The sequence below is a fragment of the Lutjanus erythropterus genome, chromosome 6, assembly GCF_056507025.1.
Source record: "Lutjanus erythropterus isolate fLutEry1 chromosome 6, fLutEry1.hap2, whole genome shotgun sequence".
NCBI classification, from domain to species: domain Eukaryota; kingdom Metazoa; phylum Chordata; class Actinopteri; order Lutjaniformes; family Lutjanidae; genus Lutjanus; species Lutjanus erythropterus.
The window spans coordinates 25,752,798-25,775,004 of NC_139322.1; the positions used below are offsets into that span (position 1 = coordinate 25,752,798).

At 38.9% G+C, this 22,207-nt stretch overlaps 1 protein-coding gene across 4 annotated transcripts in view; it reads right to left on the reverse strand.

Moving 5' to 3' along the window:
* Window positions 1–2,268: 2,268 nt before the first annotated feature.
* The window catches only part of pex14 (peroxisomal biogenesis factor 14), a 65,010-nt gene continuing 45,071 nt past the window's right edge, over window positions 2,269–22,207 (reverse strand). For 2 of the 4 annotated variants that reach the window (XM_084721384.1, XM_084721386.1), the window contains 4 exons: window positions 18,573–18,670; window positions 8,983–9,074; window positions 4,492–4,961; window positions 2,269–3,121 (listed from right to left, as the gene is read on the reverse strand). In XM_084721384.1, the coding sequence (XP_084577510.1) occupies window positions 3,102–3,121; window positions 4,492–4,961; window positions 8,983–9,074; window positions 18,573–18,670 (680 nt within the window). In that variant the 3' untranslated portion in view covers window positions 2,269–3,101. Of the gene's footprint in view, window positions 4,962–8,982; window positions 9,075–18,572; window positions 18,671–22,207 lie in introns of all 4 variants that reach the window. The other 2 variants (XM_084721387.1, XM_084721385.1) reach the window with 2 other exon arrangements.

Here is a 22,207-nt window from a genome sequence, read left to right on the forward strand (position 1 = left end):
GTTTCCTAAACTTTGCTACATGTTTTGCCACCAAATACAGATATGAGCAATGACACATTCACTTTATAATGAGATACAGTTTCCACAGCTGTGGTTTTATCTGCTATGATCTCTGCTCGGGATCCAGTATCTCATAGAGTCCCTATATGATAGTATTTTAATCTAAAGCAGCATCCTATCAGCATATAGTTTGTGTAAGAGAGCACTGATTTCATCAAACATTCATGCATAACACACTTGAATCTTCTGCTGAGTCATCAGTGGTCGAGTTGCATTGTGGGGAATGTAGGCACCAGGTTTTGACAAGGTAGAAGAATGGGTGAAATAAAATTTAAAAAAATATCTCCAGTTCTGCAGCATCAGTATTGAGCTTTTTTTTCTCAAAGCATTTCTGACTGTTTAGCCATGAAAAAATGACTTATGCCACCAAGGGGAAATACAGAGTTTTTTTTTAAAAACATGGGCACATTTTATTAAATATCTTGAAAGTTATCAATCAAGATGTTTGCTGAGCACTTGAAAATGAGAAAACTAATGTTTTTTGTTTGTTTGTATGTTTTGATTTGTTTTGTTTGTCTGTTGGGGTGTGTATGTAAATATATGTAAATATTTAAGTTCACCTATTGATTTTGTTTTATTTGGAAAAATTCAATAAATATACTTTTCAAAAAAAAAATTGGGGGGGCAAGTTTTGGTGGTAGAATACTTTCAAATTACATACATATTCATACATGTTTCATGCACTAACATAGCAATAGCTAATGTGTGTAACTTTTTGCAAATTAATGTCCTATATACTGTAGGTTAGCAACATTAGAGCATGTACCCATGTGCAGCATCCGAAGCAGTACTTTAAGTAGGATTAGCATGTTAACAGTATAACTAAATTTGGCTCTGGGCTGAACAATTTTGAAAAAATATCTGAGATTATTTTGACTGATTTGCAATAGCAATATGACTTGTGATATTAGAGAGAATGATATTTTTACATAATTATTCTCGTTTTGATTGACAGTTCTCCTGCTCATAGACCTTATCTGACAGTGCCTACATGTACCAGAATGCACTGCCCACAATGCTGTCATCACTAACCTAGCCTATGGCTATTGTTTTGACCAAAATATAGTGTTGGGTGACAAAAATACTCATCCAGCACTCCCCCTGGCTACTCTGAGGTAGAGACTAGAAAACCACGCTGCCTGTTGTGACACTAACTGGAGACTGACATGAAAAATGTTGAATTTTCCTTTAGGAAATATTGCGCCTCCTGTGATTTGAAAATTCCAGTAGGCCATATTGGCATTTCAATTTAATCTCAATTAACTAATCAGTCCAGGTTTTGGCTGGAAATGACACAAAAAAGCTTCACTTGCTGAAAGGGTCTGAGTGTAAAACTGAGCCTGATATTGATCTAGGCTTTTCTCTCATGCCACCTCAGCCCATGTGATTTTTTTTTTTACCCCACTAGTTATGAGAATTTAAGCAAGGCAAAGCAATCTCTAGATTCTGCATCTATAAAGAGGGTTTTTTGTTTGTTTGTTGTCAACCTCACAGGAAGAAGCTACACTGTGGTGACATCAGATTGCTGTGAAGAATCACATCTCACCTTTTTGTCTCTGCAGCCATTACCTGTACACCATCACTCTTTCTTTTCCCTCTCTCTGCCTCTCACGCACCCCCAATGATTCTGTGCATTAGATCAAGCAAACATTATAAAACTGAGTATTAAAAAATAATTTAACTCTAGAATCTTCAACAGCTTCAAAATAATTAAAATAGAAGAGGAAACCCTATTTGAGAAGCCAGCACCCCCACAACAGAAACTAAAAGATTGACAAGCCACCTACAGAAATAAACAAAACTTCACACATACACTGTAGAACTATGTCACTTACTCATTCCAAGAGAGAAAGCTGAAGAAAGGCTGAAAGTCCCTGCTCCGTCATGCTTTCTGAAAAATCAGTAAAGGGTGATTCATGATTCTATACAGAGTTTGCACACAAGTACTGTAGTACTCTCATCTGTATCTGGTCTTAGAGGTACTGTACGTCACAGCTGGTTAAGAGATGAGACACACAAAAAAGAACGTTTGTGAGCTAAGAAGATTCATCAGAGACTTTGACTAAAAAAATGGTTTTAGAATTTTTTTTCAAATGGTGAAAATTTACAGCACTGATGTTAGTTGATATATAAGGCTAAAATGATTAAAAAAAAAAAAAAAAAAAAAGACGTTGTCTCACAGAATGGAAAGTCTCCCATGGTTTGATTTTATTTTTTCCCCAAAATATTTAGCTAAACAGAAAAAATAGACACAAGAAGTTACAGAAAACCCTCCTGCACCTGAATATAGGCATCCAAGCACATTCACTCACATCTCAGAGATTAAAAATGAAGATTTGTTTACTTTTCTTTCATTTAATGTTAACTGGACGGATGGAAACATAACTTAGGTACATTTTACTCAATTATGACTCAGAATAAGCACCCTGTTCTTTTACTGCAAGTCAAGTATTTAGCTGAGAAAGTTTCAAAACATATATACTTATGTAAATAAGGGAGAACAGACAAACATGAAAAACAGTAACTGAATTCAAGAAATGCAAAATATAAACATGGAATCCCATGAATACTATGTTTATCATTTAATGGTAGCATACAGTAGTATTCTGTGTCCAGCTGGTTTAATATGAATATAATAGAGATTCTGCTTGAAATAAACCAAATTTATTACATTTATGTACACTGTTGGCTGAAATTCAGACACTAATCAGCAGGTTACAGAGCAAACAATCACTGAGACAACAGTGGCTAAGAAGCATAAATTCCACCTCTTGATTGTTTACTTTCTGTATTTAAAACACCGTTATTCATCCATACAAATTCATCTCAAATCAAAAATAGATATTTACAGCACACTGCAATGCTATTGTGTCATCATTCAACACTTTTAACATAAGATCAATCAACCAAACTAAACATAATCTGCAGGTTAGAAGTGTCACACAAACGTGTCGCAGTGCCCCTCTACCTGTTCTGTGTTCCTATGAAGGCCATGTGATGGAGGAGGAAATGGCACGAGAGCTGATATCCCTTCTTCTCACTCATGGACTCTTCTTGTTAGCTGGAGACAGAGTGAGTAATTCAATAAGTCAAGTATTCATTTATTACTTTCCTTTTCAATCATGGGGCAATTTTTTTTAAACTTCCCCCATCCACCTCCACACTGAGGAGAACAAAAAGTGATACAAGTTCTGCAACTTCCATCTGTGGCAGCCCTCATCGTCTTACTGCAGCTTAATTACAAAATATTGGCGCCGTTTTCTGTAAAGATTACTCACTGTAGGAGGCCCTACATAATTTGGACCGCAGGGTTTGTCACGGAAAATAATACAATGCAACTGGGCTTTCTGTATTAGATTTCCGCTTTTAGCCTCCTTGACATTTCAAGCTGCATGAACTAATACATCTGTTATTTGTTGATCATTTGATTATTAACATACTTCACAAACCAAATCAGCTGCCCTGCTGGAGACACAGATACAGCTCAGCAGACAGCCTGTTTTTTTTCTCGCCTGCAAACACGCTCGCAAAGATGCACAATTCAGCCCTCAGTGAAAAAGGAAAGCGGGGGGAAAAAACATTTATCTTCCCCTCCTTTGAGCGTATGAGCACTCTGACACCGGCATGGAACAAAGCCCGTCATCACATTCTAATCTCGAATTTCAGGGCTTTTATTTCACCCAAATGCCACCCTGCTGGCCTTGTGAATTATTGACAGACTGACACCAATGCGAAAGGACACATAAAAGAGGCTAAAAGCTCCGGCCCTGGAAGAGCTTGTCTTCTCCTATTGCCGTCAACAGGGAGACAAACTCTGCTAATGCTTCTCTGGAAGCTCACGGTAACTTTGAGACTGAAGTAGCAACATATGACTCCTGACCTACAGCTGCACTATATAGGGGGAGAGATAGATGTGCAGCACTGCCTCTTTGGTCTGCATAAGAGAGCCTTAGTACAATTACAAGGGCGCCAAGGCAAAGCTGTGAATTATCTGATCAAATCATGAAAATTAAAAACAGTAAGTCACATACGGTTAGTGCTGCATGAAGCCTTTTAAAGTCATTCTGATTTGACTACTGGCCGTCACTTCTGCTTTCAAAGAAACGTCACATCGTGGTACTCGGCTCGGCATGCAGTCATTTAGTTTGCATGATGAAAAGTAAATCGAGGTAAGCTGTGTGTCAACTAGACACTCCAATATTTGTCAGTTTTGCGTCTTCTCACGCCCTCGCCTACTCCTCATTTTGCTCAAGATTAAGATGTTACAGAAACAAGTGGAAACAGACAGTGAGGATGGATTTAAAACATAAAAAACAAACAGAATGAGTGTGAGCAGAGAGGAGCAGAATAAAAACAAAGCCGTCAGCAGAGATGAGAAGCTGTGTTTGGAGAGTGTTTTTGTGCTTTCTACTGTCATCTAATCCACCTCACTCTCATTGCTGGCACCCTCGGGCCGCCTCAGTTTGTCCACCTGTTCGTTAATCTGTCCATCCCCACCTCGCCGATCCTCTGTCTGCATGCTTAGACCGTCCTCCTCCTCCTCCTCCTCCTCCTCCTCCTCCTCCTCAACATGGCTGACATCATCCTCTTCTTCCCCCTTTTTCTCCTCCTCTCCCTGCACCTCCATGCGGACCTGGTCCTTCAGGTCCAGGGGCAGTGTAGTGCTGAGGCCCACAGGGCCGGCATCTCCGTTGATTCCATGAGCTCCATCAGGCCCTCCCAGTGTATCCTGGGAGCTGTGATGTCCATCTTTAACAGGGGAGGAGTTGGCCGACTCATTGCTGACAGGAGAGATGTCGCTGCTGCTGTTGACGGACGGCGAGCCGGGAGCTGAAGGCGGCTTCAGGGGAATCTGCCATGAGGGGATTTTAGGAATAGTTGGAGTAGAAGGGAATTGTTTCCTGAAAAGAAAAAATAAGGAAGAAAATGAGGTCTGATCACAATCTCATTGGGATCAAAATTATAGCCCGACTGATGTTTTTGGCTGTTACTGATATTAGGGTGTAAAAAAAAAAAATTAGAAAAAAAAAATCTGATATTGATATATCAGTATATATTCTTCAGACAGAATATAATATTCAGAATACAGAATATAACATGATACACTAGTTATCTTCACACTAGTGAAGATATGCAATGGAGGCATGACATTTAACAGTTTAACAATAAACTTTATTGTCCAAAAAAAGGGCTCTAGACGAGCCCCACTTGTCACAAACTAGCTGAGGGAATGTGACAAGTATTACTACTAGAATTCAATAATGCAAGTTTGATGCTGACTGTAGGAAGGGAGAGACCGAGTGAACACAGGGGCCAGTTTTTCCAGCACAAGGCTCACTTTAGCTTAATGTGTAACTGTGTGAGGGGCATCATAAAAATGATATCAGGACACTGAAACAGTACAAGTTTCACCAGTATTTTTTAATAATTACAAGTAACAATAAATAAAAAACAAAAAACAAATGGAGCAAAATATATGTCTGTATAAAGCCTGCATAAGAAAAAAAGGCAAATTGTACTTAAAATACTACCTGTAAAAGAAACTAATGAAACTAATAAAAAAAATCTGCATCATGTGTTAAAAAAAAGCTTCCAGAGTGGTGCATATGGACAACATGTATAACAGATACTGATTGATATAGACTGATATAGCAATAAAGGGCCAACAACATGGGGTGACTGATATATTGGTGGGACTCTAATCAAAATGTCTGAAAAGAGCTTTCTCACAATGTAATCAGTCATAATTGGGCAGAATGCAACCACAAAACTACACATAGCTTCTTATGTCAGGTGGTGAGTGAGAACATAGCCTCAACACGAGTTTATATTTTAGCATGCAGCCACACACAAAGCACCCTATGTAATTCTCATAATTATAGCCGAGAAAATGGCATTTCCCCCCCCAAACAGCCAGATGTTCATCACACCTGGTAAAGAAGCTCTAAGATTTTTTTAATTACATCCACTGCAGCTTTAAAGATCAAAAAGACAACGTTGAATTGTAATGGGATCAGCACTTCTTGGTGGTTAAAAAAAGAAAGGAAAAAACAGTTTGGAGATGATTTGGATCATTTGAACAGGAAGGGAACACGTTTGGAGACAGATGGTGATACAGAGCCTTTATTTTGTGATTCAAGCCTTTGCCAGAAAACTCATTGTGAGAGTCAGGCTGGAGTCAAGAAAGCAAATGACAAAGGGATTATTACTGATTAGAATGTACGAGAGGGAACAAAACATGCTCAACTAGACAGTTCTGAGGCAATTTTCGTCCTCGCCCGCTTTTCTGATGTACACTCTTACTTCAGGCTTCATTATAGACACTGATACATAATCATGCATGCTAATGGGCCTGACTGAGCTGGGCTGCGCCTGACTAGATTGAGGAACAGAGCTGGAAAGAATGAGGGGACGTCCAGCAGTATATCGCAGAAATATTAACATGTGGTGATCAGATTGTACCCTGACAACAGATGAAATGATTGACAAAAGCATAGACATTTGATTTTCTAGTTCATATAAACGTTTTCTCTGGTTGTGTTTTTATATTCATGTGTATCTAGCTCTCATAAAATAGCTGAAAGTTGCATCGGAGCAATTATGTACATGTGCCTGGTCACCTTGCTTACCAATAAAAGCATTAAAACACAGAAGAGCAGCTGATGCCTGCAGTATGCTAATCAGCAGAGGCAAGTTGTAAAGTAAAAGAAACAGTGCATTCAGTATTATAACTTCTAGTGCCCAAGAGATTACACATTTTTGAGATTAATGATTACGCTTTATGTAATTTGGAAGAGAAATGTGACTGTATGTGTTCTTTAACTTTATTTATGTATGCACAAATACAAACCATCAGACTGTACTGTAAAAGCTGGAATACAAAGATGATGCATGATGTTGGTTTTGACATTGTTTTTTGAGATCTAAACTGAGAATTCCAGAAGTGACATATGTATTTAAACAGTAAATCTTAACTCAAAGCAAACTTAGTGGCTTTTCGGAGAGCTTTCGACCACAACACACAGTCTTCGCAGGCAGATGAGAGGTCACTCGGTTATGTTCAGGCCTGCAAACTCCAGTGGGATGAACAAGCTGACGGTTCTGAGAAAAGTGTCGCTGCCGCTGAGCCAGTCAGAGCTAGTTAATTTCACTTTGTTACAACAATAAATATTCATCATTTTTGTGCACTTTTGGAGTGTTTGTTTTGCAGCTGGCATTTCCTCAGAGCTCTGACTGGACTTTTGATCATTATGAGGGTCTGGTAGCTCTGAGTAACTGGATCACTTCCAACTGATGCCTGCTCTCTGCATGATTAAGTGCTGATGCAATTTATTAGTGCTTTAAAACACAGAATCAACTCAGGAAGGGGTTGTTGTGATATTATGACCCTGCTAGCACATAAAAAAAACACAAACCATGTCCCTTGCTCCTGAACATATCTGTCATTTTGCAGCATTAAGCTGCATTTTCCTCTGGACCTTTTCTCCTTTTAATGCACTACTTCTCAACTCCGCCTTTTCTCTCTTTCTCCTGTGCTGTCCTGTTTTTTCTCCACACTGCTCAACCAAGAGGTGTATGTGAATGCAACAGGCAGAAATCATACCATAAGGTTAAAAGCAGGTGGAGGGGCTAACAGTTTACAGTTCTGAGCGACTACAGCTGTTGTTTTCACTTTCATTTTCCCATTTCATTTTGTATTTTTAACACTGGCCTGGCACTCTGAGCCAATCAGCTGGCCAGGCCACCAGGAATTCTCCTGGTGCTCTTGATGGCCTCTCAGGGCCTGATTTCAAATAACAGAAACCCACAACAGTTTCATTTCGAACTTGAAGCCAAGCAGGGTCTTGCCTTAAAGGACAAGCCTGCTCCCTCTGTAGATATAAACAGCTCATTCTAAGGTAACAAAAACACAACAAAGAAAACATATATACAATAATTTTGTTTTTCATTTTTGACCATCTTACACACCGGACCTTGAAGTGCAACGTGTCTGTCCAAGTGGAGAATGAACGTCCCCTCTCCCCCAAAATAATACTCTTTTTCATTCAAAACATCACATTTTTCTAAAAGGCAATGTATTTTCTAATTGTCAGTCATTGACCAGGTCTCAGTTGATGGCTATCCCTAAACCACGCTACGTGTTTCCATACTTCAGTCACATGATGGCAACAGAGCAAAGTCAAAAATTAACTTTAATGCTCAATATGCACTATAACAAGAAACAGGCTGCTTGGCTCGTTTGACACTTTATACACATTTCTTATTAAAATATGTATCATTGTTTGTATCTCAGATTGATACGCTATTCTTCTCTGTGATATGGGCAAACCACAAACAGTATTTTAATTTCAAAGGGCGGATCCATCATTTTTAAATTTTTCTGTTTCTGTTTTTACAACATTATGTATCTTCTTAGTAGTCTTCCCTATGGGTTCAAATCCAAACATTCAAATTTCAGTTGAAGTATGTATGCTTTAGCCTTACTGAAATACTTTCCGAAGCCCTTGTAAAAACATTTTCCCACATGACCTGACATAGGTTTCTGCATGATGATGTTGCTGCATATAATCCCCCTACGTTGAGGGAGGGGAGGGCATCAGCGCTTTAACCTACATCACTGCTTTTTGCTAGCACTTGAATGGGTGTTTCCATTTGAAAAACCCAGAAAAGGACGCAAATGGAGTTGCCCTTTAATGTCAGGTGTGCATGAAATACGGCCAAACACCTGGTATGCTTGAGTAAATTATTAATAATACCAAGTCGGCGATGTGTTATTAATGTTAAACACTGTGAAATGGTTCAAATGGACTGCATCCAGGAACTCAAAAGTTCATGAAAACAGTGAACTATCCAGCCTTAAACTAACACACACAGACACACACCTGCGGTTTTTCATGTGATGGGGTCTGGGGACTTTGTTACCTGCTGAGCAGTAAGCCCTTCAAAGAGACGATCTCAGCCTTCAGCTCTCCAACTGTTTGGTTGTCCAGGATACGGCTGGTTGAAGATGATGCCTAAGGGAAACACCACAAGTGAGACGCACACAACTGTCACACGCACACAGACCAGCACTGTTCAGGTCACATGCAGGGTCGCAGCACAAAGTCAACATACGCCTTTCAACAACCTCTATGCTCGGTCTCAACAATATCAAACAATAGGAAAGCTTTGTTAAAAAGGGGCATAGGCTACAAGGTAAACAAATATGGCAAATGCAAATGCTAAAAGCCACAGGTTTTTGTGTAGTCAAGTCATTCGTCACCATAACAACCTCACAACTGCCTACTGCTGGTGATGACAGAAAGGAGGACAGACAATCCCACTACAGTCACGTTTATGGGCTCTGCTGCTCAGAAAGTCCTGTGAGTGGGAATCGTGCTGTTTTTACATAATTTTCCATACTATCTAGAAAAGATTAGGCCACTGTGCAGTGTTTTGGATAATGACTTTATCTTGAACAATGGCCACATTCATGAAGGCAGACCATAGCTTAGCAGTTTGTTTTGTTCTTTTTGTCTTTTATCAAAGGCATGTGTTATCGCACACACTGGTGCGGCATGAAATGCTACAGGGTATTTGAATGGCAAATTGCTGCCAAAAATCTGTTGACCCAGCACTTTTTTAGGGATAGGCAGGACTTTGACACAGGCAGCTATAAAATGACCAGTTTTGATAGAGGAAAAAAAAACATCACATGGTATGACAATACAACAACAAATATACAAATTCAAAACTGGACTACAACTGCTGTAAAGTCCTGTAAACTGCTGGGTCTCTGTTAAATTAATGAAAACCTTATAGAAACCGAGACGGGGAAGACCTTAAAGGGATAGTTCAGATTTTTTATATTATTTATTTATTTATTTTTGAAGTAGGGTTGTATGAATTACTTAGTGATAGTCAATTTATTACCTGCAGAAAATGTCAGTTTTAGGTCCGTCAGCTTTTAGGTGGGTAAAATACATTTTTATGCTGACCCTGTACACAGCAGCACATTGCTTATCTTCCACGCTGAAGTACTACAGCCTGCTTCTCCAAACTGGGGGCATGTTGACTGGCATCTACTGGTAATACTGGGTGTATTACTACAACTATTAGAGTTGCACTTGTAAGCACTTTCACAATCACTGGTAATTGCATATAACAAAAAATACCAAATATGTTTTTCCCCCTCAATCAAAACGTTATTTCCACTTAAACATAATGAATATTCTCCAACAGCATTAAATAGTCTATAAAACATAATATAAAGATGTAAAGGCAAACACATTACACACACACACACACACACACACTTATCTGATAGTATATCGATATTTAATTTTTACGTAATTGATCAGTTATCATCTCTGCTAACTATTGTACCTCATACAACCTAATTTCAAAAAATTTGAATGACCTCTTTAAAGGCCCAACATGGAGGTTGGGACCCTCAGGGGGTCTCAAGAAAAAAATCTGAGGGGTTGTGAGATGATGAACAAGAAAAGAGAGAAGAAGAAAAAACAACTCTGTGACAAAGAACAGTGTATTCTTTCTGACATTTCAGGAATCACTGCAATTTTATTTTGAAAAACTGGGAGTTACTCCTCATCAAATGAAACAATTATTGGTTGAACTGCTCATAGACAAATGCATGGGGCATCATGACAACGCACTGCCTGGCTGTAAAAGGTTTCAAGCCAAAAGGCTGGAAACCAGTGACGTACATAATTGCTCCCCATTCACAGTGTATTTCCTGAATAAGAAGCACAAACATGTGCAAGAACATGACAGACTGATGAGACCAGAGGGAGGAGAAGGAGAAGACAAGGGAAAAAAGTGGGATAAAAGAAAAGTAAAAACTGTAATTAAGACTCTCCTGACTCACCAGAGGAAGCTTGTTAGGAAACGTGGACCCCCTATTGAGGGGAGAGGGATAACTTGGACTCTTTCGCTTGTAATTAAATCTAAGAGAAATTAATTGAATCACATCTGAAAGGGATCAGACTCATTTACAGTGGAAGGAGGGAGGCAGAGGAGGAGAAGTGAAGGGAGACAGAAAAGGAGGAGAGGAGGGGAAGGAGTTTTTTTTTTTTTTTTTGGCTCTTATCGACTCCTAAACCTCTCTGATAAGGAGCCCTGTTTTAGAGGTGGTGCATTGGAGGCCGGCTGAAGACACTCTTATTACAGCCGTCACCTCATTAGAATCATCTTAATCCCTCGCCTCCCCAAGGCACCCGTATAATAAGGCTAGATTCTGCTTCTCTCTCATTTTACATCGAAAAAAATTAATTGCTGGATGGGCTGAGCTAAAAGACTTCCGAAGCACAGAATCAACTCAGGAAAAATGCAAATTTCTCCAATTCACTGAAACGTGTCACATAAGACAAAAAAATGCTTTACACTGTGTTGCACCCACAAAGATGAATTTAAGATTAGTTCTAATCATAGTTCAGCAAAACTAGGTTTAAATTTAGTAAATCAAAATGTAAAATTAAGCAGAGCTCTGTTGCACATTTAAAAAGTAATATTAGTTTAGTTAATCCAAGATTAGTGGTGTAAACTGAATAAAATAAAGTTTGATCAGTACGGAAATGCTTAGCAAAATCAAATGCGCTGTTGAGACCTTGTAAGTATAAAAGAGTTGGGAAACCATTAACTTTCCCCACTCTGTTCTTAACAAAACATCACATTATGTTTGCTAGCTAGCTTAAAAGCAAAAAAGGTTATATTGTTTGCTAGTTTACTAAAAAGTTGGCTAGCATAGTTAGCATACCCATGATGGCTTAATAGAAAATAATATCGCTCAAGCCATCTCAAAAAAAGCAGCAATTTTAAATGTTAGACCTCCTTAAATGTATGTTTAAATACTGGATCATTTTAAATGGATGTCTAGAGTAAAAACTACACTAAGGTTTAAACAGAGGTTTTAATTTAATCATTCTTCATTTTAAGTTGGTTTAAAAATTTGGTGCAACATTAAGTTAAACCATGATTTAATCAGGTTTAAAAGTGAATCCTTGTTGGTGTAACCCAGCCTTACAGTAGGATTGTTAACCAGCAGCTACATAAACATAATGTGCATTAGCTACAGAGCAGCGCCATATAATATCTCACATCAAGACTTGTCACACAACACTACCACTGACATATGTCTTATTAAGTCTGAAGAAACCTAATTAAATGTTGGGCCAGGACTGAATTTCAGCTTTGAGATACATTATGTGAGTGTGTATACACACACACAGTGTGTAAGAATCTTGTGTTAAGTGCACTAGCAGCCTGGGAGGAGGCTGAGTGGAGGGGTATCAGTGACTGGAGAGATTGAAAGAAATGCCGCTGACTTTAAAAGCCCCACCTGAAGTGCTGACACATATCCAACAGACCGCACAAGTGTGTTTTAACAAACTGCTGATCAAAATATTTAACTTCTGCAATGATTTAGCAGCTTTGATTACAAAAGCATCATCCTGAAGCTACTTCCAGGTCTGTGGATATACAGCATGACAATGCAGAGTCACTTAATGTCACTTTTATTTTAAGTTATTTATCTGCATAATACAAGCATATATATTGTTAGAAAATCACAAATCTTTTTTGTTTGTTTATCTTTATGTTACACTTGCTTTAGCAGTATAAAAATCAGTTTCCCATGCCAGTAAAGCACGTCTAAACTTAAAGTTTGACAATGCAGAATTTGATCTCCATATTATTTATTGTATTATTACTATGATTATGTATGCCAGGCATAAGCCTGGAGAGTATCATGTGATTGCTTGAGCATGTGTGCGTGATCAGTGGACAAAGGCTTATCTGCACTTAATCTCCCATACTACTGGACCATCAGCCAAACTTCATTATGTATATATTCATGACTGTATGCTGGGCATTATGTTTTCAAGTCATCCCATTCTTATGAATGTGATACCTCAAGAACATCTGGAGGAAGTTCCTCAGACTTGGTATAAATGACCACTTGGACTCAGGGATGAACTAGTTAGATTTCAGTGGTCAAACCTCACTATAACTGTATTAAACACATTTTTGGCCGTTGCTCAAGAATTCGTACACAAATTAGGACAAACTTCCACACAAATATCTAATAGGACACTAATAGTGCTGCAAAGTTAGTACTTACATGTGATTAGTTACATGTAATTTAATTACAAATGTAAATTATTATAAATGTAACAGTTACTGAGAAAAAAACATGGAACTGAATTACAATTATTGATCCAAGTGTTGGTGATTACAAAGGGGTTATTTTGCAGATCTGCACTCTACTGAGTGCACTCTTCTACTTTTACCAGTAATAACAAATATTTGTTTGTTTTTTTCCTACTGTATTTAATTTTAATATTTTGATTTCTGTATGCTCTTTGGACAGTATGTAGCAATTTGTTTTCTCTTTTTATATAAAGTCCTATACCTTTCCAATTTCCTTAAAGATTATCCCCAACAAAAATATATTTTTCTCTAACTGTTAATATTGCAGATTCATGTGTGACTGGAATGTATTTTGTATTCAATTTAAATGCATGCATACATTTTGTATTTGCTTGTTCCTGAGATGTGGACATACAGATGTTAAGAGGCTATATACATTACCCTCTTCAACTCAACTAGGAGGCCAACGTCCACTGCCGACATAACTGTGTTTCAGAGGCTGTATGATTGCCAGAACAGGAGTCCTTGCCATCTAATCAATGAAAAATGTTTTTTCTGACAGAAATCTCCACATATCAAAGGTTTTTAATACCAAATTACAGCATTATTTATCCTTTGGTGTTCCTCGAGGTCTTGGTACCTTAATGTGGTATTTTGGAGGACCATTTTTATCTATTCTTGAGTGGTTCAAAATGGTTACGTTTGGGACCAAATCTGTATAATAAATGGAATTAAATCAAACATTAATGCAACAATTTATGAGACATTATAATGGGTTATGATAGAGCATTGGAGTAGCCATCATATACTGTAATCATACTCTTAAGCCAGTAAACACTATAAACTTACAAAATTTAAATGGCTATATAGCCAACACCTATTTTTCTATGACCAACGTACAGATTACGTGTGACAATATTACCCTGAAGAAGCCAAAATGTGAAAAAAGTGAATCATAAACTTAAAAATAAAAAGATTCAGAGTTGAGTTTGCATCTCTCTTTTCATTCCTCTGGTGTTTGACTTCGATCACACTTCCTGGTGTACAGGTGCAGGGCTCTGAGGGCTCTGTTTAGCCCAAACGGTGGAGTGCATAATTCTCAATTTGGCACGGCACATCGCAAAAAGCATCATCCATGAACAAACAACCAACAAACAAACCCAAAATAACTAAACCGATGAGAGACATGCCATCTTTCACATAATTAACCACCACTGTGCTGGTTAGACGTGAGTTTTACTGTGTAAATACTATATAGTAAAGATTTCCTCTAACTGGTTTAAAAGCCTTGTAACTAATATGTCTCGGGTGGGTGCCTGAGTGTAATAGGGGACGGCCTCTTTCTGCTGGTTAACTAAGTGCTTCGAGAAAAAAAGAAAAATATATATTACAAGCAAAGAAAAAAAGAGTATCAACTCTAGCAGCACCCAAGGACGGCAACGCATCTGGCTAAATGAAGATAAATGCCTGTGGACCATTAGCAACAAGATAAGATCTTTAACAAGCCTTGTTTAAGAGTGTCTGAAGGCAAATTAATTCACAGTTACTCTGCCGGCAGACAGTGTGTTTTCGTGTAACGCATGTATATTTATGATGGAATTAGTTTCAAAAGGAAGTCCCCAGAGGAGTGTTTTTGAGTGGAAACACTGGTACAGTGCAATTGATTTCACTCTATTTATGCACTTTCCCACTGGCAGTTCGTCTCGCACAAGCAAGGAGGCGGTTTCTAATCTTCTATGTAGTATCCACTAATAAAGAGAACGATCAGTGAGTTGAGACAGCAGGGCAAACACAGTTAACAGGCAGATTTGTAATGATAATGGAGCAGAAATAGACTTGGCTGTTTAACATCAGGGATGAATCATCCAGAGGCAAATCTATCCTTAACATTGGTGGTAGAATGCAGCAGTGTCTACATATGTAGTAGTAAAAGATTTAATACTTCTGTGAATGTAAGTTTTATTTCTCTTAAATCCTGATGACATTTTGTGCACAATTTTCTTTTAAATTTCATGTTAATGAGCAATTTTTACCAAGATAATCCCTCTACCTGACAGGTATAGCATATAGAGATGCTGATTAAATAGCATGATAATTGCATGCTGACTAGGATGATAAACCATGCCAACAGACCAATCTGAGGAGATTTCTGGAATTATTTTGTACTGCCTAGGGGCACACAAGTGTGATTTTTGCATTGTCTCGCCCTGCCTATTTTACTTAATTTGTTTATTTATTCAATTTTAATTTTGTTATTTTAATTGTTTTTTGGGATGGAATGTCTCCTTTGATGTGTGGAGCTATCACATACAAAAAGTTTAATTATTAAAAAAATAGCATGATTACTGCACAGGTGTGCCTTGGAGTGGTGATAATAGGTCACTCTAAATGTGCATTTTGACCTTGATAAAAGACATTTATTAGTTACTGAAAAGTGGATATTTCACATATGGCTCCAAATAGTATTTTTTTTTCTCCTCAAGGGCAAAGTCTGTTTGGCCTACCCTAATACCCGAACCAATCACACCTCAAGCTAAACTTAACCAACCCAACCAATGAAGACAACAAGCACTAGCCAATCAGAGGCAGAGAAGGGCAGGTCATGACTTCGCCCTCCTGGGAAAAGAATTTGGTATCTGTAGCCCTATGTAAAATAGCCATAGTTCAGCATTTTAAGGTAAAACTACTGGCCTATTATTAAAATGCTAAATTATGTCTATTTTACGTAGGGCTGAAGATACATTTTGTTTTTGTCATAACTCGTTCTTCACGACCTCTGATTGGCTCATACTCTTTGCCTTTATTGGTTAGCTGGGTTAGGTTTAGGCATGGGGAGTGATTGGTCAGGGTAAGAATATCAGGGTAAGCCAATAAAGAGTAGAATAGGGTGGGTCATGACTTTGTCCTCCTGGGAAAAGAAAATATTGCTATCTGTATGTAAAACAGCCACAGCCTTATGCCTAACAAATGTCTTTTTTCAACATAAACCTGCACGTTTTAGACAATTATAACCAGTCCAAGGCACACGTGTGCAATAATAATGCTGTTTAATCAGCATCTCTATATGGCACACTAGCATGGATTTTAACAAGTTTGCAAAATTAACCCTTTGAGAAATAAGCCTCTTGTGTGCAGAGAAGAAGATCTTTTACTTCAACTCACGAAAAAGCAAAAACAAAAGTGCTGCATTAATATTTTTGTTAATATGTCTTTTAAGAGTCATGATAATGGAGAAGATAGCGAAAAGAGAGGAACTGTCTCAGGCTCTGAAGTCTGGAAATGTGCAGCATCAGCGTGTGTGTGTGTGGACATGAGTCAGTCTGTCTAAACTCACTTCCATAATGAGGTCCCCAGTTTTAGGGACAGTAAACTCACTCCGCAATTGAGTGGTTTCCAAACTACGAGAAATGTTTACTTAGCAGCTGAGGAAACAGCAGTCTCCATGTGTTTCGGGTTAAAGGCACATTTCCGCGTTGAGATGTATAATTGCTAAGCGTGGCGCACTTTGAGCAGCGTGGTAAGGCAAACCCCAAAGCCGCAAACGGTGAATGATAAGTAGCTCGCCAGCTCCCAACATGTGTTTCTCATCAAACATCCCGGACCTGAAAACAATTTCCCAATTTCCCCCATGGCCTGAGACAACAGAGGGCCTTGTGCCGACTCGCAGGGAAAATTTAAGATCAACACTATAGCTATAAAGCAGAGTTTATGATTTGTTTAATGGGTGTTTTGATGTGAATTATACTTTTTATACACTACTGCTGTCCAACAAGGCACTCATAGCAAATGAAGTAGACACTTTTTAATCCAATCTGTGATTTGGAGATGATGAATGAAAAGAAAAAATATCCCTTGTCCCTTTATGCAGGAGGGAACTCATTGTTTTAAGTGGGCCTGACAGAAAATCTTAGATAGTACTGTTTCAGACCAGCATGGGGTCAAATCAGATCATTGCTCCTATGTGCTCACACATGCTGATTTGCTTTCGACACCCCTCAGAGAGGCTGTGAGGCTGAGAACTTGAAACAGCGCAAAATGAGCTCTGACTCGACAGTTTTTGATGAACCTCGTCCAGGGAAGAGATTCATATTTTTCTTCCTCGTTTGTGCTGAAGCAGATGTGTCCGCATATGTTTTCCTGCGATATCCAGATGCTACAGTGAAACACCCATGTGCTTAACAAGCTGTGGACATAAAACATTGTCTAAGATTGTCTCTTCCAAGGCACTTTTTTAGAGCCCGGAGATCATAAAGCGATTTACGAGCGGTGTTATAAAAAGCAAGCAACATTTCATCTCAGCACATAAGTTTTTAGAACAGTCACTCAGTCAGATTCACCTAAACAGTTACAATTTTGAGGAGATTATGAAGACTGTCCATAAAAATCAAGGCGAAGAGGAATGACAATATGGTTAAAGATTATGTTCTCATGATGAGATGCTCCATGCTATCTTGTGTTCCGATGATATACAGTATAATAAGACTGTCCGTCACAGGTAGTTATGACTCGGGCCGAGCACAAGAGATTTTAGTACACAGAAGCCCTCAAGAAACCTTTTCTCCCTCCTCATCAATCCGGAGATTTCAAACTGCAACTTTACGTTTACTGAGCTCCTCTTTAATTCCAGAGTTACTGCCTGTCGAGCTTTCCTCAAAACATCAATCACATATAACAGACCTTAAAGGTGCAGCCCGTAACTTTCATGTTCAAATTACAGCAAAGATGCACTTAATGCCAGCTTTGTGAAGTTCTTTCATCTCATTGTTGTTAGTTTACAGTTAAGATATAATACCAGAAAATATGTAATTTAGCGAAACATTTAAGATACAAATTAAAGTAAAAACAACTGATAAAATCTGGGGTAAGACCAGTAAAACTAATGTAAGGAGAAGAGTGCAACAAATCACAAAACTCACATTTTATATGATATTAATTAATTAATCTTATACTTTTGATTTTGTTTTAGTCATTGTCTTGTGACTAAAATACCATTTACTTTTAGTCATATTTTAGTGATCTGAATTTATTTGGTTTAGGTCAGAGCTGGAGATTCTGGAAAAATAAAGGGAGTCAGGTCAGACTCTGCTCAGCTCCCCCTAACATTTTTGTCTGTTTATTTGTTGTTGAAAAGTGTCAATATATTTTGTCATAGTTTTTGTCATCATCTTTTACTTTTTATTTAGTTATTGTTTAATTTTTGTCATTGATGAAATCTACAGTGAAAATTATAAGCAAATGGATTTAACACTGGGATCAACTACTTACCATTAGACCACTTTAACTGAAATTACTGATATTCCCGCAAAGTGTAAAATGTTTTTGTTCCTAAGTAAAGGGTGCTGAATTGCTGATGAGGTGGTACCCACCTCTGCTGCAGCCAGCTCCTGCGAGAGCTCCTGGATCCTCTGCTGTTGCTGGATCAGGAGCTCCTGGACGGAGACCAGGGTCTGCTGCAGCTGGCTGACTGTGAAAACAAGCAGAATAACAAATGATAAAATTCTGCACACTTCAAACAAACCAAAAAAGGGGAAATAAGCTTGAATGATAAGGTTGTTTTGGTGCCTCAAAACTGAACATTTTATTTGCAGAGATGATGACAGAATTGAGGAGACTCAACTTGTGTCACTGATCAAAGCTGTCCTCTAAGAATTGTAATCAAAGCTAATACCCGGTAACTTTAGTCGCAGCTTTTTGGTCTGAGGCGCTGGGGGTAGAGGGTGCGAAGGGGAGGAAGGGGGGCACATAGGATGGAGATATTAATCTCTAGTGCCTGAACTTAAATCAAATAACAGTCTCTAACCTTCCATTATCCACCCAGACACTGCCTTCTAATGCATCTTAAATCCTCAAACGATCAACAAAGGAAAAAACAAGGCTCTCATTTGGGAGGAGGCTGCCAGACAAAATGTCCCCCCTAATCCTAATAAATATTGTTCTTTTTCCATTGACTTTGAAGATTGAATTAGTTCAAGTGTTGGTGTTGGACGAGGGTGTATGATTTCAAATAACACCGGGCACAGTTTGTTGCCCCCTGCTTCCAGTCACGCGTGTATTACCAAACAATGCATTAAGTTTCCCCGAGCTGATTATATTACAGAAAACCAATAAACATTCATATAAATCATGGGCGTGTAAAGTGTTAAATCAAGCCTAATAGGATTAACATCAACAGATATTGTGGCGGTCCACTGCTGAGGTTGTCAGGCCAATGGTTAAAAGCCTGTGCTGTAGCCGGCTGGACGGGATGTAAAGAACCCTCCTCTCACATTAACCCAGGCCGGGACAAAAGACAGAGCCTGGCTCAGAGGCTGTGTTTCTTTTGAAAAACCAGCACAGACAAAATATTTGATCTTTCAAAGAAGCTAATATCTTGTAGTGACACCTGTGTTTAAATGGGTGGAGTTGTATCAATATGGGTGGGGTGCTGAAACGTTTGATCTTTTCATGCTTGCAGAATCTTACTACGGGATACGAGTTTGAGCAGGATCGTTATTGTACAAACAGTCTGAGTTTGTTACGTGGTTTGTGATTGAGAGTGTGACGAGGCTTTCAGAAGAAGGCGATAAAACTACAATACTGCAGCCATCCCTGAAAAAAAAAACGGGTGTTACTCTGGTTTTGAGTCACAATTAGGATCATTTTTGGATCAGCAAAAAAAGGGGTTAGGGTGAAATTAATTTAAAATGGACTATTTTAGCTCTCATGTAGTTGCATCTCTGTCTGTAGTCACCAGTAGCAAACTTGCTAAATGTCCTGCTCACAGCACTATCTGATAAGTTACACATCCCAAACATTAGCCTATCAACACTGAAGGCTACTGTGTCTCAGATAGGCAGAAAGACTGGAACTGCTACGGCGAGCAAGTGGAGCTATGTGTCGAAGAGAAGGCAGCAGATATTACTGGCGTTCCAATAAACATAACAATCTTATGATCTGTTTCTATGGTGACAAGCATGCCCTGTTTCCTGGTTACACCACTGAAAATACCCGAAGTCACAGCATACAGGATTTCCTTCATTCCTTATGGGAATGGATGTGCATGTAGATGCTGCATCCGGTAGCTGCATCAAACTTCACAACTTTTCTCTTTCACGAAATACACTTGCAGGCTTTGAAAAATTAAACATAGGTAAAAATCCTACGGGATACAAGTTTGAGCATGCTTGTCGGCCATTAGGCAAACACTTTTGAGTTTGTCACTCGGTTTGTGACCCACAGTGTGACCAGCCTCTCTGAAGACGGCAATAAAACTAAAATACCGCGGCCATCCCTGCTTAAAAAAGGTGTTACTCTGACAGGGTGTGCACGCTAAACCAAGCGCTGCCCTATTAGTCTCCGATTCCACATCGCCACAAAACGGCTTATCCAGATGTGTAGGTCAGCCTGCCAGCCGGTAATGCTGTGCCTCCTGAATTACCACTGGCACCACTTTTTCAGCGACTTCAGCCAAACAGTCTGATTCTTTTCACGTCTCTCCACAAAGTCAACTCCTTTGTACTGTTGAGACACTTGACAAAAATGCCTAACTTCTTATCCCCAGTTATCATAGATATGAAGCCAGGAATAATGAAGTCAATGACTTTGGCCAGGCATGAATCAGAAGGAAGCTGGAGCTGTGTGTGTGTGTGTGTGTGTGTGTGTGCGTGCGTGAATCGGAGACAAGATTATGTGTGAGGCTTGCAGCTGCTGTGAGGAGGGTGCACATTGTGTATTCAGTAAATTATTCAGTAAATACCTCGATATAATGTACACTACATATGTCCAGGCCTGTCTCTGTCTTTAATGGCCAGCTGGTCACCAATATGGCTCCCACCGACAAAGAGTGCCCAAACAGCCGCACAATTCCATTACAGCCTGGGCGCGCTGAAGTAGTTCCAAGATCCATTCATTAATTGTCTGTGTGAAGTTGTAGGCAAATCATAATGGGAGTCAAGGCCCCTACTCTCGAGCTGGGGCTGGCGAGAGAGACTAATGTGGTCCCCATTCAAAAGGATACATCACCTCATTGCGCCCGGCACTAGAGAAATACATGAACTTTAACAAAAGGGGGTTCAAGCAATTGGCAGCGGCGAGGCAGTCGGTCGCTATTACTCAGTGCAGTGAGGAGAGAGGGAACGAGACGAGAGGAAGACAAAGGGAAAGCAGAGGGAGAAAACTCTCAGTGTAATTGCAACCCCTCTCCCCAACTGTTAACTACAACAGTCATTAACTACAATAGCAGCTTGGCTACTGCAGTCATAGCAAATTAGTTCCCCACACTGGCTGAAGAAAAGACCCATGTTTTTTTCTTGTTTTTTTTCCCATTGGAGTCTCACCTACTCAATACAAAAAACAGGAGGAGGACTCTTACTAGGGCTGCGTGATATATCGATATTGTCATTATAAGACTAGGTTCACAGATCAATTTGGCATAAGTGTTGTCTTTTCTTGGTTTTAAAGGCTGCATTATGGTAAAGTGATGTAATTTTCTGAACTTACCAGACTGTCCTATTATTTGCCTTTATCCACTTAGTCATTATAGCTACATTACCAATGACTATTTAAAGCAATATGAATATCAAGGTATGTGGTAAAAAATATTGTGGTATTTTGGTCAAACCTAGCTCCACTACAAGCAATGCATTTTAAACCTTAATAAACATTTTAAACCTAAATGAAGGGATTATGCCAAAATTTACTTAAACCTACTACAAGGAACCGATTGTGTTGATTTTGGGGGCCTCTGTGGACAAAAGCAATGTTTACACCACCATAACCGCAAAACATCAAAAATAAAATTATGTAAAGAAAAATCTCCTCCTGCTTCTCTTTAAGTGGCCAACTTACCACTCTCTCTAACTCTGTCTGGGAAAATGTATACACAGGCTCATTTCATCGGACTTCACAAAGAATCCAACCCAATAGCAGGCATTAAGAATGACTATATAGTAAATAGCCAATCTTCTTGCAGATGGTCTTGTTTGCTTATGTAGGTCATATAGAGACATCATTATTAAATTGA